The following is a 16,913-nucleotide window of genomic DNA, read 5'->3' on the forward strand; positions in this document are numbered from 1 at the left end:
AGCAGCAGCGGTGGTGGCCAGAGCGAGCAGCAGCAGCGGTGGTGGCCAGAGCGAGCAGCAGCGGTGGCCGGAGCGGGCAGTGGCTGGAGCGGGTAGCGGGCAGTGGCCAGAGCGGGCAGTGGCCGGAGCGAGCAGCTGCAGCTGCCGTAGCAGGCAATGAGACCGGCTGTAGCGGGCAGCGGCCGGAGCAGGCGATCAACACAACAAACAAACATCCAACTTCAACGAAACTCCCAATGCGAGTTCAGAGACTGCTGTGTTTTTGTTGTTGTGGAAATATTGCTGTACCGGACTATCCAGCCTGCTGCTCTGTCGCCGGGTAAGACTAGTCGAGGTGTGCTGTGTTAACACGGACTGCCTGTTGCAGAAATGGGGTGCTTGTATCCAACTAACTGCTAACTGCTGGTGGAGTTTGTGACTGTTAAATGCCGACCATTCTACATCCCACGCAAATTTACGGCTGTGTTTATACTCCGTGTTTATACCACAGCCCACCAAGCACTAAAAAAAGTCAGGCACCGAAATGAGGAACCAAAATTTTCGTTCTTATTCGGTCTCGTTACTACCGTTTACGTCGGAAGCGGTGCCCTATTGGCAAAGTGTTTCGGTACCCAACCCTACTGACAATGCACAAAACATCAACACCCTACAGCTGTCTGCGGACACGGAGTGCGGAAAATGTATCAGAGCCTCCCGGACGGGTGAACTGAGACTGCATTTACGACACAGCAAACGAGACTAACAGTGAAAAGAACGCTAGTTTTATATCGTTTTTATTAATGCCTCTGTCAAGGTCTGGTATGTAATGTAATATGTCTTTCATTCATATAATAACTTTAGATTGCGCAATGTGGTTGTACATAAGACGTTTTATTCCTTTTAGTCCGTGTTTGCGTTGGCCTACTATTTTCCTTTCCCTTGTCCTTCAGTACTGTCCATGGATTTCATGAAATGCGCTATAATAATCTAAGTTATTACATTGGTTGCTACGACAAACTCTTAATGCTTTGGCTTGTGACACATTGACAGTGATACCCGGTTTAGCTCACGAGACATCCAAAGTAGGCTAATGTACTGTATGCTACACTTGAAATGCAACAATGCATCTGTAACTTATTCTGTTGTTGTAAAGGTATTATTATCTGTCTGAGCAAAACGTTCATCGCAACTATATGACCTCCCCGTAACACTAACTCCTAGACCTTTACGACAGTAGGTGTGGTAAAAACTTCCCGACGGGGCCGCTAGAATAACACAAACTGAAAGTCACTTTAAGGTGCCTGAAATACATGAAATGACCACAAACTCTCAACACGGCGTTAGGTGGTGGTGGCACGTGTTAGAATGACTTGCCAGCAACACGGAAAAACAAAGCCAATGGAAAGCCAATACGGGTCCTTTGTCGTGGTGATAAACGAGGTGGATGGATGGGTCAAACAAACATGGGACTTGCACCAAGGAGACTGCTGTTCCTTGCTTCCTTGTAACATACTTAGCTTATGTACGTAACGTACTTATTTTAACCCAAACCATGATCTTCTCCTAAACCTAACCAAGACGTTTTGTTGCCACTTAGGTAGTTATCGCATAAACCCAAATTGTTTCGGTGGTGCCCGGCACATATTTCTATGTGCCACCAGAGCTGACATATGGAGTCACGTAAAGGAGAAACGTACAGAATGCTGACATTACACGTCCGTATGGAATTCAGGTGATTTATAATTCATGCCCAAGAGTCAAACCACCAATACCTACGTTACCTAAGTCTGGAACACAATATATTGATTTATTAGCAAAAAACATATTTTGATTTTTTATTTATCAACGGTCAGCATTCGCGTTGAAATGGATTGTGAATACCATGTTGTAGAGACAGCAGAGCTGTACATTTAGAGACACAGTCAGCTGATTTCAGCTGATGTTACCAGGAGCTGACCTCCAAGATGGCTGCAAGAGAGTTCTTTAGTACGTCACCTCAAACCCTCTCCATGGAAATGACTGTCAGTTGTCCCTTTTGCTCAGTGCAGATGAGTAACAAGAGATCCATAGTGACACCGGTAGCACGCAAAGCTTTTACCAGCAGCAGCAGACTGAGTGTGTCCCTCCTTCACACATGGCCGAGTCCTGAAGGAGACGCAAGTGTGAGTTATACCTGACTGGGGGCAGGCATGTACAAGGGCACGTGTGTGTGCGCGCGCGCGCACACACACACACACACACACACACACACACACACACACACACACACACACACTCACACACACACAGTGGTGGCTTAATCCCGGGAGAGAAGTTTGAGTCTGGACATCAGTCTTTACAGCAGAAAGCACGCTCCACAAGGGGACCGTTTGAGTAAGAGCGGTCTACCTTACTCTCCGTCAAACTTGTCGTACTGCTCTGGTGACATTTTTCTTCGCTGAACAATAAGTTTAATGGATGTTCAATCTTTTCTTCGGACTGTATCCCCCTCCGAGTGCAGATCTTCAATAAGGGTGCAGTTATTAAATGCTGCAGGACTTATACATTTTTTAATGCATACATTTTTCATGCGTGTTAACATGGTTGTAAAACTTACGTCCCCCTTCTTTGTGGCTCTATTGTACCGAGAGCAGTAGCATGCTCCAGGGAGAAAGGATTTTGCAGATTGGGTTACATTATTCTGCCTATCCCCAGTGCTACCACCCAACAGAGTATGATTTATGAGGTACAACATCACCAAATTGCACCTAATGAATTGTATTGCTACTGCCTGAATTTAACACCCCCTTCATTGTGCTGCCTTTGTTAAACATGGGTTAACTGCCACGTGAATACCAATCAATGCTGAAATAGTTAATGAGTAAACGGTGTGAAATGGAGAATATGAAGGATTGATTTGCTCTTGCCCTAGGTGGGATTTATAGTGCGTGTTCTCACGCTGGGCCTAAAGATTAACCCCATGCTCTGTACCACTGTTGGTGGAGGTCTAGCTTCATGTTACTGTATCCATGTGTTGAGTCTGTGGCCCAGGAGGACAGCATATAAACGGATCCCACACATCTGTCTGCATGTCTCGGATGTGCCTCGACCTCCTCCCCCGTAACTGATTGAGGGGGAATAAATTTAAGTTCAGCAGACACCTGCATCAAACCGACAAAATCCGCAGCGGCGAAGGTCAGCGTTGCGTAAATACCCTCTCGCTCTTGTTAACGTGTCATGGCTTTTAAATGGATCGACAAACGGCCCACCTGGGACTCGTGGCAAAGAGAAAGGGAATGGGTGGTAGGGGGGTGGGAGGGGAGTAAAAAAACGGAACACAGCCCATCCGCGCCCGTCGTTATTTTTACAAGTCTTTACGACTCAATTTAGCGGATGGGAAATAAAACAAGCAAGGTGTCGGAGCTCCAGGGGCTGATATGAGTTAGTGGGGCTCACTGAGCTGTCAGAGAGCTCGGCACGGCGGCATGGGGGCTGGGATTAGAGGGAAGAGGAAGGGATGGGGGGTGGGGCAAGTTTATTCAGATCAACATCAGTCTTTAACTTCGCTTCACATCTCAGCTACTTGAAGTCTGAGCGGTTAGCTGAGGGAACGTCTCTGACCTAACTGTGTTCTTAGCATGGGTTCTGCATGGAAATCGAACACATTTAGTGTCTTTTCCATCAAATTCTAAATGCTAATAATTCTCCAGTGGAGTAAGACAGGCCTCTGTCCTTTTTAAGATATTTTTTTTTTTTCTTTTCAGTTTTCTTATTGCAATCAGGTGGCTGAATTGCTCCACGTGCTGTTAATATTGCGCGCTGATATTAGTTTTTCCCAGCCCGCTCTGATAGTGCTGTGTTAATGTGCACCCCTCAGAAAGGCCTCCAATTCTTACATTCGCCTCTATCTCCGCTCCCCCCGGTATTTCAGACCAATTGGGAGCGCACACGCGTGGTAGGGAGGAGAGGCTCGGTAATTAAAATTCTGTTCAGCATGACAACGCTGTTTCATGCCTCATTTTTTGTCACACGTGGGATGAATACGGGATAAGCACAGAGACTTTTAATAGGTAGGCAGACACTGGCGGTATGTGCTCAAAGTGCACGCCGCGCTACCCCGAGCACACAGCTGCAAAACGCACGCACACCTACAGCTTATCAGCAACACCAGTGCATATGTTATGTTCGGTAATAGCAGAGGCTTTAATGTTTAATGTGTGCTTAAATAAAAGGGCTGGAGCTTTGTATTCACTCTGTCCCTCACTGACAACTGGAAACTTGTGTTTGTGTGTGAGAACATGTTTTCAAGGATTTGTGTGTGTGTGTGTGTGTGTGTGTGTGTGTGTGTGTGTGTGTGTGTGTGCTGATTCTGTGATGTGTTTACCGATCTTAAGGGGGGGGGGGCAGGCAACACAGAGCCTCCTGGGATGCCGTCCACAGGGCTTGTCAACTACTGTCACTCAGTCATCACACACCCCCTCACCATCCCCATATCCCATACTCCCCTGCTCCGATCCCCGTGCAAAACAAAGGCGGCGGCAGCCACAGCAGCCACATCCAAAGGGACTGTCACTCCACAAGTATTTAACCTCTGCTACAGCTTCTTTCTGTCTCACTCGCTTTCCTTCGCCACGCTATGTGTCTCTCCCTCTCCCCTCCCTCCCCCGCTCCACTCCTGCTCTCCTTCATCAAAGCATTTCTGGCTATTTTGTTTCCCAGCTCTACAGAGAGTTATTGCTCATGACAACGATCACGGTCGTTTATTTTCTCTCCGCAGCCCGGCCTCTGTATGCACGCCGGGGCTCGTATTACCCTATGATATTCAAGCGCTCTCTCATTAAATATGCATGAACCCTGGAGATGAAAATTAATTTTGGGAATGTTCTCTCCCTCCCCCCCTCACTCTCTCTCTTTGAATGCTCAAATATTCCTTCATCTGACTTTGTGTCAAGCCGTGAATTAATTATTTCATTTACCGGTGATGGCGTAACATAACACAATATGCGGGGGTACAGCGACGGTATAGATCTTCTGAAAGCGGGGGGGGGGGGCAAAACACACGTCGCAGGAAGCAAGTTTTCACAGATTCGCCAAGTTTTGAACAAGTTTGCCCTGAGCTCTTATCATTCATGAATATTTAGGGACATAAAATGGGAAAATATTAAATTGAATAATGCATGTATGAAGCGATGGAAATCTTGCAGTAGGACAGTGCAGTCTTTTACTGCAACATGGTCTTTTTTTTTCTCCAGACACATGCCCCAACGACCCTCAGACTCCAGACCTGAGCTAAGTTTGAGTCTATATCCACGACGTTCCACTTCCGGGATTGCCGGGAATCTCGCCGGATGTCCCTCACCTTCCGCTTTCTTTGTGTTGGAATTCTCCACTCCGGTGGATTTCTGAGGACTATGGTTAACTGCTCCTCAGATCTCTGCAGGGTAAATCCAGACAGCTAGCTAGACTATCTGTCCAATCTGAGTTTTCTGTTACACAACTAAAACAACCTTTAAACGTACACATGTTCCACCAAAACAAGTTCCTTGCTGAGGCTGTTTTGCAGCGGGCACCGGGGCTCCGTCCGGCGCTTAGCACCGCCCAAGACGACTGGGATTGGTTTAAAGAAATGCCAATAAACCAGTTTTTCTCCCATCCCGGAATGCTGTGTGGACTAGCCAGACCCTCCTCCGCAGCGCTGTGGAGGAAGGTCTGGCAAAGCGAGACTGCACTGCAGTCCGCCCCGCTGCTCAGTAAATGACAGTGTTTCTCGGTAAAGAGCTGTGTGGAAGAGTGAAACCATCAAACACATGGCAGACACAAAGGGGCTGGTCGAGCAGGTTGTGTAGGAGTTGAAGGATAAAACAAGAACTGCTTTCAGAAATAAAACAGCAGTGAAAAGACGTTGACTTACAGATGGGCTGCCATAGTGACACCATCTTGAACTGTTAGTTTTTTATTTTTCTTTTGTCAGCCATTTTTAGATTCAGTCCTGAGATCAAAACTCTTTTGTGAGTTTTAGTCCTATTCAGTCAACTTGACCCTTTTTAGTCGACTTTAATCTCATTTTAGTCAAAGAAAATCAGCATCAGTTAGTCTAGTTTTAGTATCAATGGATATGTTGACAAATTAGCCTAGTTTTATTAGCCTTTTAGTCATACTCTAATTGAAATAACTGGAATTGAAAATTGGCCAGAAAATGACTGGTTTTATAAAGAATGCACTTTTGCAAAGAGGATGCCTAGTCTGACGTTAAAGAATTTGAAAAATATGCATATTTGCTATCTTGTCAAGAGTTAGATGAGAATATTGATACCACTGTTATCTTTTTATGGTAAAGGTGGAGCTGGCAGCTGGCTATGTTAGCTTAGCATAAAGACTGGAAACAAGTGAAAAGCCTGGCTCTGCCAGCCTAGAAATCTAGACGCACCCTATCGGCAACAAATGTAATCACCATCGTGTATAGAGTCGGTGGGCGGGCTTAACATAATGACGGCAGAGTTACGACGGTTCCGTGTGAATTCCCTGCTACTTGAAAACAAAGAAGATGGCCGCTGCTGCTGGCGAACAGCGGTTTTTCGAATCGGCTTTGGCCGCGACTCTGGAAGACTTGGAGTTAAGCTTTTCTTTGAGAAAAGAACAAAGAACGGCACTGAAGTCATTCTTAAAAAAGGAAAATGTGTTCAGAGTTTTGCAGACCGGATACGTTTAATCTATCAACTAGCGTTGCTCTGCTTGGTTGTAGCGCTATCCTATTGCGTGCAGAGGGAATTTGAAAGACAACCTTTTATCCCGCCCCTCGGATTGAGCCCTGTCAATGGTGAGTTTCCAGACCCACATCTTGAGTTACAAAATCCACCAACCAGCACCTCTAAAGCTCACTGATTAGCACGTTTAATCTGGTTAGTTTAATTCGTACCAAAACTGAGTCATGAAAACAACAATTGGCGTTTTTTGAGGAGTTATGTGCTGGACTATTTTTGGGCCTGGGTCTAACAACTGGTCCTGGCAAAGAATAATTTCATCTCCTCTTCAAAACTATATGGAGAATTTGTTAAACTGTTTTTGGCCACAGCGGGGAAATGGGAACACAGCTGGGAACACAACACTGACATTACTATAACCATTTAAGTAGTTATGGCAAAAATGTTAGCAAACATCTACCTATTTACACACAGAGCAGATACAGAGTAACATAAGCATCCATTCGAAGTGGTGTTTCAGGACACTCTGTAAATGGAAGTCCAATTTTCGCTTTCCTTCTAGCTCTGTTTTTGGTCTCCACCAACTCTTTAAAAGCTAAATGCTCCACTGTGCTTACTAGCTAGTTGCAAAGTTGGTCTGTATGCTGTTTGGTGTCATTTTTAGGAGTTTTTGTGAAAAACAGCTGCCGGCTACGGTGAAAAACCATAGACGGTAAAAGAGACCAGTGAAGTCACTTTTCCGGTGATGGCTGAGCGTACTGCGCAGCCTCAAACTGAGCTTGACGACGTAGATGTGACGTGAGCATCTGAAAGTTGTAAGTCTTCTGGTAGCTGTGCCAAGAGAAATCTCAATCATTCCCAATCTTGCAGAGACGGAGAGCGTAGGTATATGTAAGGAGATAACCTAAGGCACAGGCTAATTATTGCTAACCAAAATGCTAGTTGCAGAAAGTCGCATGGTTATGACACAATCGTTAGCCTATTTTTACAAAAACGTCAAAACGTCTGCTACGGGGCCATAACGTCAGATACAAGGTAATGGAGCCTTTTATACATTGTCGTGTTTCTTTAGAAATAAACAATGGACAAATAGAGTCTTTAAACGCTTCAGATGTAAAGTGATTTGCTGTCAAGGTGACACCAAAATGAATATGAGTCAATGGGATGCTAACGGGAGGTGATGGCTCGTTAGTCTAGAATCTCCTCAGTGGAGGTACACTTTCCAGACGTACGTTTACCCCCTTGTGAAAAACAATGCTATGAGACTGGGTGAGAGTGAACCACAATAGTAGAGTGGTGGGCTGTAAGACGAAAACAATGAGCTGAAAGCTGCCATGAAGCTCCATAGAACTGGCAGGAATAATTGGGTTCATCACGAGTGGCCGTTCACACACAACTTGACACAATTAGTCATACGATCCATTGTTAATATGAAAATATTGATAAGAGCAGATTTAAACTTCTATTTTCAACTTTTGTACACTAAATCACCTGGAGATTTAGTCACAGTTATTGTTTGCTTAGGTCAGTTCCGTCTCCTCCTCCTAGTGGAGAAAAAAAAAAGGCCGTTATCTTGATATATCTCTTCAAAATTGTTGCTTACGAAATGAAAACTATGCACTATTGTATTTTGGTGATTCAATGTGACACCCGAAGGCTTCTGAAGAGCTGACCATTGAGCTGAGGGGGAAGCTTTGGGCTGCTCCACACCAGACCCCTATGGCCTGCATTCACTCACGCTGACACCATCTGCATAACTGCATCTTTCATGAGCTCTGGTCAATGCCCAATCCATACTTATACTGTGTGTGTGTGTGTGTGTGTGTGTGTGTGTGTGTGTGTGTGTGTGTGTGTGTGTTTGTGTCCCTGCACCTGCATGTTATTCTCTGTTCTGGCACTATATTTCTTTTTTGTCTCACTCAACATTAAATAATGTAATTGCGTTCTTACTTGTTTGGGACACAATCTTTGTCATAGACTAATCTTCCAGGTCAGCGATTGAGTGGTCCCTTTTTTGTTGCGTTGCTACGAATTAGCACTCTGACCCGAATCTCTTCATCACCTTCATGGTCCCTACTAGTGGCACCTTGTTTAAGCCCGGTCAATATTAGCAAAGAGGGATGTGGGTGACTGTAGTTGGTAGACGGCTACTGAGGTTCTTATCAGGTAAAGTGGTTTTTGATTAGTGTTGATGGCTGGGACTAAATAGCCTTCAGCTTTTCCACTGGCTGCACCTGTTATGCGTGTTTGTGTGGGTGGGTGTGTGTGTCATTGTGTGCTGCTCTGCTCAAGGGTATGCCAGCAATTCATCACGTAGAAAAAAGCTCTAGCCGCTGTGCAGTGACGAACAGGTTTTATGTCTGCTCCCTAAACTATAACCTTTACACCGTCTGGCTGCCTTTAGCTATTTCCAGAATGCTGCTGTGTGTCTCCCTTGCAGCCACAGCAGAGGAGTTTTAGCATCACTAAGATGCAGACAGAAAGAATGAGGCTTTTCTTGTTTTGCATTCTCTAGCCATGAACCACACACTCTCGTGGCCCAGAAAGCCAGGCGGCGGCGGCGGCGGCGGCAGCAGCAGCACCCAGTCTCGGAAACGCTCGGCATCTGGTGCAACAGACAGCCTTGCATGTTAATGCCGAGTTAATATTATTATTATGAACTGCGAGTGACTTCGCATGTTAGTGAGCGCTCTGTCAAATTAATGTCGGTTCCACTAATGCCGCCATCTATTTCATGTCACAAGTACGCTCGCTTCAGACTCCCCCGCTTGCTCAGGCACACTGGGGCTGGATATGGAAACGCACAAAGGAACGCACACATACACACACACACACACACCCATACTCACATGCACACGCACAACCTACCTCACGAAAAGATTCACACCCCTTCATCTCAACAGTAGATACATATTTACACACACACACACACACACACACACACCCTTTCTCTGCAGAAGCGAGAGACGAGGGGAGGCAAATGAATGTCCTGACTCATTTATCACATAGCCCCAAAAGTACAGATGAATCTAGTGATGAGAATCTGTCCTGAGAAATGTCAGGAAGATATTAACTCCAATACATCAAAGTGGAGCTGCAGTCTCTAAGCTGACTGCCAGCTGATGCTCCCAGCCTTTGGTTAAATGGGGGGGGGGGGGCACACCACACCAGCAAAGATTTTTGCCAACTCTGACCATTTGTCACACATAAAACGAGTAAATAAAGACACAAGCGGCTTCCGTCTGAAGAATAACATCCGATACGATGCGGAGCGAATTTCATTAGTGTGCAAACGCCATTCTTTAGATCTGTCTGATCTCAATGAAGTGTGAGCGTGAGGGGAAAGAAAGGAAGAGGGGGAGATTTTCATTTCATTGCCTTTTCATGTAGATTTCGCTAATCGCTTCCCTAACAAAATACGGCAGACTTGTACTAATAAGTAAGTTAAGGCTCAGTGGACAGATGGAGTGAAACGGCACAGAGGCTAATGGAATTGAGAGCTTTCCATGCCTCCATGGGTGTCTTAATTGTCAAAGGGAGAGTCTTGTATGAGCATTTCGCCACTCGCCTGCTGGATTGTGGGAAGTTTTAAATTGGAGTGCGACTCACTGGGCTTGTTTTTAAGCCAGAGCTTCTCTCGTGTGTGCGAGATGGATCCAATCCCTTATCCAATGTCTGGAAACTAGTCCTGTGATTCACTCTTGTTTATTTAGGAACCAGCTTCAGCAAAAGTATACATTTCCAATGCAGCCAGTAGGAACTGCAGTAGACTCGTATCTAAAATCTATAACTTCTGCTGTTCTGTGCTTTTTCATCCTGCGCTCTCTCCTGGAATGTATAATGTGCTCATTTATTGTTTGCATGGATTTATTTACTCATAAATATTCATTCTGAATGTCATATATGTGATTCATTTGAAGAAAGGAAAAAAAAAAAATTGCTTTTTCAATATCAGCCAGCCAGGATTTATTGGCTCTCGTTTGCTATTGTTATCACGATATACCTTTTTTTTTTTTTTTTTTTTTATAGTAATCTTATTTTAGCTTTGCTGCTCTTCACTTGTTATTACAGAACTGAAAAAAAAAATCCCAACCGCTGTGGTTCATTTGAGGGGAAATTGCTCGGTACGGGACTCCATGAGAGAAAGAGAATGTGCTTTTAATCTAAAAAGGTCAATGTGCGCCAGCTATTTTTGAGATTCACTGCAGGCTTATAATTGGGGCCTTGTCTGAAGACGATGTAGAATTAAATGAAGACAAAGTTACCGAGCGTGTGGTTGGCCTTTGATGAGTATCGGGGAGTGAGGACCCTTCATTTGCAACCTTTAACCAGTCCAATAAGATCCGATTCGCATGCAATTCTAGAAGAAAAATAAGTAAGGGGGAGAAATGAAATGGTAATTGGTATTGATTACCTATGCACCAATGACCCTGCGGTCACCTCTTGCATTCTTAAATCAACCCAAATTATTGGGTATACTAATTTCATGCTCAGAGAGAAGTAGCCAGCAACACGGCAATGTTTCCACAATTAAGCATGTGCCCATTGGGGTCCGAGGAAACGATAGCGATGGGAGGCATCTTTTTGTGCACAGGCGTGGGTGTGAGGCTGAATCCACCTCACTGGTTTAAGTTAAGGAGGATAATTATTCTAGGAGGGTCTGTGGGGAGTAAAGGTGATTCAGGTAGCTCTTTCTTCAAATTACATTTCACGTCGCTAAGCGATGGCCTCAGCCTGGCCATATATGCAAGTAATTACTCGCAGTTAAAACAGGGAAAAAAGGGCCATTTAGGCAGGGAAAAGCAGCCTTATTACGTGCATACACAATTAATACACCCATGAGAAATTGAAAATTTTCTTTAAAAATGATAAGATGAATTCCTAATTATGGCTACAGACACATGCGTATTCACACAAGGCCTCACACACGTAATCTGCTCTAGTAATAATAAGCCACCATGTAGTGAAAGTGTGAAGAGCAGAAGTGGACAGCGACTGATGGGGGGGGGGGGAATCTGTGTCATAATGCACCCGGTGAACCCGGCCACCAGCCATGTGCCAGTGCTCTGCCGCCACCTGCTGGCCTTTAGCTACAACATGAAGACACCAGCACCAGTGCACTCTGGGACTCTTTTTGAATCTTGTTAGAAATAATTGGTCAGCTCTGTCTCACGGTAGAGGTATTGCCTAGACGTTTCTTAATCAAGAGACCACAAGATGCTTCTGTATTTTCACATTTCATCGCTGACATCTTTGCATTTATTGGAGAGGATACACATATTGGAAATGTTGTTTTTTTTTCTTCAGTATTCCAGTCCCTTACAGGATCAGATAGCCGGAAGCTGATTTTCTGTAAGAACAGCACTGTGTTTTGGAAGACAAATTGAGCATTTTCTCTTCTTCTTCTTTAATCTTTGAAATGATATGATATTAATGGATTTATTCTCTACTGGGTTTATAGTGTTGCCGATTTGAATGCCCAACAGAGCACCATCAAGGAGCATTTTTTTTTATAAAAACCCACTAACATGGATGGATGTTAAGACAATGCTGTCCTTTTGAGTCTCTTTGTGGTCATTTTCTCTCTTTGATAAGTTAACAGTCACTTTAAACAGAGGCTCTGGTCCAGAGCTTTGGGGAAACCCAAAGAATTTGGGAATTTATTCAAATTCTAGCAAAGATCCAAATGTTTCAATAGGTATCGCAGGCTGATTTTTTTTGTAAAATGTGTATCAAATAGGGCCCAAGGTATCTAGAATATTACCATTAGATAGAATGATGCAGCCATAAAAACATGGAGTCTTGTGTTTCAATATTTCATGCAGTGAACATCATATAACTTAAGTGAAGAGCTGGAAAGAATGTGATAAAGAATAGATAGAGTAAAATGTTTATTAATGAATGTGGAGGGGTTAAGTAAATAAATCCAGAGACACTAATAGGGTACACTTCTCAAGTGGGATTTTTATTCTGTGGGAAACAGTCTCTGACTGTACACATATAACTCGTTGGTGCATTATGACAGCTACTCAGTACAGCAGTGCCTACGGTTAATAAAATATCCATGTTTGCGAGCAAAATAAGAAACAATGTTAAAAAGATAAATATTAGTTTCAGTGTAAAGCACAGCACGCAGTTCTCTTGACTTGCAGCAGTAGAACTGTATTGCATCAGTCTCTAATAAATATGCTGAACTTCACACTGGTTCTAGGCAGATAACACACTGTTACAAATACAGTGTCTATTCTGTCCTCGTGCAGCTCTGAGCTTCAGAGCCTGCCTAAGCAACTGGACACAGAGAAAGTGCAATTTTAAAACAGCGGGGACATTAAACATCCAGGGCAACAAGGACACACAGCTGTGTGCGAGAGCAAGAGGGTGTTTGGTATTAGGGTCGCTGCAGAGGCTAGGTTACAGTTCATGAGTTTGTTCGCGACAAAACAGAGTGGAGTGACACTGAAGGAAATAACACAGACAGGAAATGAACATAGCATGTGGCCAAACCGAGATGGCTGCTGATTACCGGAGCTCTTTTACTACACATGCGCCGACTCCTCACAGACATTCAGTCTTACATACAGACTGGATTTTGTTTTAGGCCTTCACATGGCTACTGAAGCGTCGGACTCTTTAGGCCGGTTGCGTACGACGTGCTCCAGCTGTCCGGAGTCGGACACGTCAAAGGTGGTCTTGTACTTGGCTAGGATCTTCATCAGGGGACGCAGCTTCAACCACCACTGCTCCTTAGGGATCCTGTGACTGCAGGCAGGCGAGCAAATATCATAATTATATAATAGGGAGCAGGGACCACATGGATATGTGATACAAGAGTGACTTTAAAGGCTAAAACTGGTGTTTGGGTTCATTGATGGATCAGCTCTAACATAAATATAACAATATTTAGTATCAGTCATCTTAATTGTGGCCCCACATTGTTGTTGGGGGAGCCAACACTAACATGTACCACAACTAGGGGTGTAAATCACACGTTATATCCTGATTACGATATTATATCCATTTCCTTATCCATTCTTAGGACAAAGATACAATATTTACTGATATCACAATCTGCCATGATCCAATTTTGATTCTATTCAGCGGCCTGCCACCGATACGAGGCGATACCATGAGGCCATTTAACACAATCTTATATATATTTACAAAAAGCAACTAAAATTTGATTTGACAATTTCATTACTGAGCTCTTCCAGACAAACTACTCTATTTAATAAAAAGAATCAATCTAAAGTGGGAATTTCAAAATACAGGCGCATTCTAAAGATGACAATATGTATTGATCTTTTCACTTTGTATTGATAATATTGGATGGTTACACCCCTAACCACAACTAGAACAGGGTTCCCACACCACCTTCAGTATCACATTCAATGACTTTCCAGGCCCAGTTCCCTCAAAGTCCAGCAGCAACCACGGCATTGTTTGAGATACAGATCAAGGTTAATTACTGCTACAATACTGAGAAATGGTGTATTTTGTGTAAAATATATAAATTAGAACTTTTACTGACCCATGTGTATTTTCAAATACCCCCCCCCCCCAAATTCACAACTTCGAAGGATTTCAAGGACCCGTGGGAACCATGTAGAAGTGAAATTGCTAGAGAACATTGGTGGAGTTTGAGTAGTGTGATACGTACACAAAGTCGGTCTCGTCCTTGAGTTGTACAACGGGCTGGAAGACCAGAGCCCTGCGACGCATCCCCAGCAGGCAGCAGGAGTCCTCGGTGTTGGCAAACACTCGGCCTGTAGGGAAACACCGGAGCAGTCAGAGGAGGAAACACAGGAACGTACCTTCGCTGGTTGCAAACGGATAGACATTTGGCAGTGGGTGTGAGAGGTTCTATAGAGGGATGGAAGCAGTTCTGTGTGGATCTACAGGAGGGCTACAATGAGGTGCAACTGAAAGACAGGAAGCAACTGAGGCAACATCAAGCATCATAGACAGACAAGAAAATGTGGGGTAAAGCAGGAAAATGGTTCCATGCTCGTAGTTTCCAGTCTTACAATTTCAGATGACTTGGGAACTGGAAATAGAGTAGCATGGTGGCTACTGCTAAATTTGTGAGACTAAGGGCCTTATCTTACACCCGGCGCAGCGCAAGGCCCGATCCAAGTGTCTTTGCTAGTTTAAGACCGACGCAGTTGTCAGTTTCCCGTCCAGCGCCCACGTTGTTTAAATAGCAAATGCACCTGCGCCCATCTGAGCACCCATGGGCGTGCTGGTCTTACAGGGAGGTGTGTTCAGGTGCATTCTTGACGTGTTGCTATCTTGAGGCAGCGGGAAGTGATCGCGCCATTAACCAACAAAAACCTGGTCTGAAGTCAATAGCGCAGCATTTCATTGTTATTTTAACAGCGCATTCGTAAAATGTGCCTTGGCTCGTGCACAGCGCGCGCACACTATGCTTGTTACACACACAGGGAAGCACAGCAGCACACACACATACAAAGGATTAAAAATAAAAATATTACAATGTGAAATAGTATATGATCTGCTCGCGCGTTTTCACTTCACGCACGAGCAGATCAGTTTCTTCTCCTGAATATCTCTCCTTCCTGTTTAGCAAATCCGCTATCATGATAGCAATGCACCAAGGTCCAAACGCGCCTGGCTTTTAAAGGGAATGGGAGATGATCTCTGATTGGTTTATTGGATGTTACAACCAAAACACACCTGTGAATTAATGAAGACACTAAGTACAACCCTTTTGAACCAAGCGCCTGGCACACGGACCCTTTTTCCCGCCGTTTAACTAGCAAACGTGGATTTGTACACGCCCTAAACGCACCTGCGCCAGGCTCTTCACGCCGTGCACTTAGTCCGTTAAAACAGGACCCTAAGACAGTAGCAACGCTAACCAGTCTTAGCTGTACCCCACAAGTGCCTAGACCACCTGTGTGGATCCATAACATGGCAGAATAATCGCAAAGACGACAGGGAGGGACATGGAGCTAAATATAAAGATATAGATGGTCATGGAGCCAGCAAAAAAAAAAAAAAAAGATTTACCTTCATCTTATGTCATCCATGTGTATGGGAAATAGACATAAAAAACAAAAGAGGAGTTTTAACTTTTATTGTAGCCTAAAGTTTATACACATGCAGTGTGCTTTTAAGACAAACTACAGTTCACACATCACTCACAGTTGTTAGCGTTATCCGTCCATAAGAACATTCAAGTCACTTTCTCATTAAATAGTTATATGATAGATGTAAATGATCAATAAGTGATTTCCTTTGAGAGGACAGAAATACATCAAAATGTCAGACAGTGACTCCATGACAGGTCACGCCTCTGTAGGGAGGAAGGACCCACTACCATGCGTCATCTCACTAATATTGAAGTGGAGCATTAACCTTACCCTGTCTGAATGTCTCCAGCAGCTTTTTGCTAACCCACTGCATCGCCTTGGCAGAGATCTTGGTCCCAAAGTTACGGTCGAACGGAGACGGTGCTCCTCCCTTTCAAAAGGATCAAAATGTTTCATTTTATCGCATTCTTTAACCCCCAAAAAACAATATATGATATTTGGTCCATATGTGCTGTGTATTAAATTTGGCATTTTCCTTTAGTTGTGCTGTGGCCAGACTCTCATTTGTTTCAGACTTTTCTGTTGTCTTCTTGCACAACAGCCTGCATTCTCAACCTGCTGTAAATGTTGTTGATCTTTTAATGGTAAATGTCACATCCACAGTCAAGAAGCAGGAAATGATGATAGAAAGATGTATATTCCAGGGTTTCCGCGGGGTCTTAAAAAGTCTAAAATTTAAGAATCAAAATGTTAAGCCTTAAAAAGTCTTAAATCTGCTGAAGTATCGTGTTGTAGGTCTTCAATAATTTTAAACAGGTCTTTATTTTCCTACGTCAATGTAACACTACCTCTAATGCTCATTGAAATGTTCCTGCGGCGCTTTACAATGTTTTTTTATTTTTATTCTGTGGTGTTGTAGTTCTTTCTTTCGCTAGTCCAAATATAATTTGCTGTATTACGACTACAAATGAGACCAACATGCAACTGCTATTGCAGCCAATCTAGACACCAGTCCTAGTCCTTAGAATGGTTTCAGACGAAGTTTCCGGACTCTGACATCATTTTTTTATTTATTTTTTTATGTCTTGGTCTTAAAAAGTCTTATATTTGACTTGTTGAAACCCTGTATTCATCAAATGTATAAGACCAGATTCAAACCCAGAGCCACCAGGACACCCACCAAACTTCTTTTTTTATTATA

At 43.9% G+C, this 16,913-nt stretch overlaps 1 protein-coding gene across 5 annotated transcripts in view; it reads right to left on the reverse strand.

Moving 5' to 3' along the window:
* Nucleotides 1-12,603: 12,603 nt before the first annotated feature.
* The window catches only part of LOC144536847 (ATP-dependent 6-phosphofructokinase, platelet type-like), a 28,389-nt gene continuing 24,079 nt past the window's right edge, over nt 12,604-16,913 (reverse strand). For all 5 annotated transcript variants that reach the window (XM_078280116.1, XM_078280113.1, XM_078280115.1 and 2 more), the window contains 3 exons: nt 16,043-16,142; nt 14,317-14,422; nt 12,604-13,418 (listed from right to left, as the gene is read on the reverse strand). In XM_078280116.1, coding sequence (XP_078136242.1) covers nt 13,262-13,418; nt 14,317-14,422; nt 16,043-16,142 — 363 coding nt within the window. In that variant the 3' untranslated portion in view covers nt 12,604-13,261. The remainder of the gene's footprint in view (nt 13,419-14,316; nt 14,423-16,042; nt 16,143-16,913) is intronic.

This window comes from Sander vitreus, chromosome 22 (genome assembly GCF_031162955.1).
Source record: "Sander vitreus isolate 19-12246 chromosome 22, sanVit1, whole genome shotgun sequence".
Classification (NCBI taxonomy): Eukaryota; Metazoa; Chordata; class Actinopteri; order Perciformes; family Percidae; genus Sander; species Sander vitreus.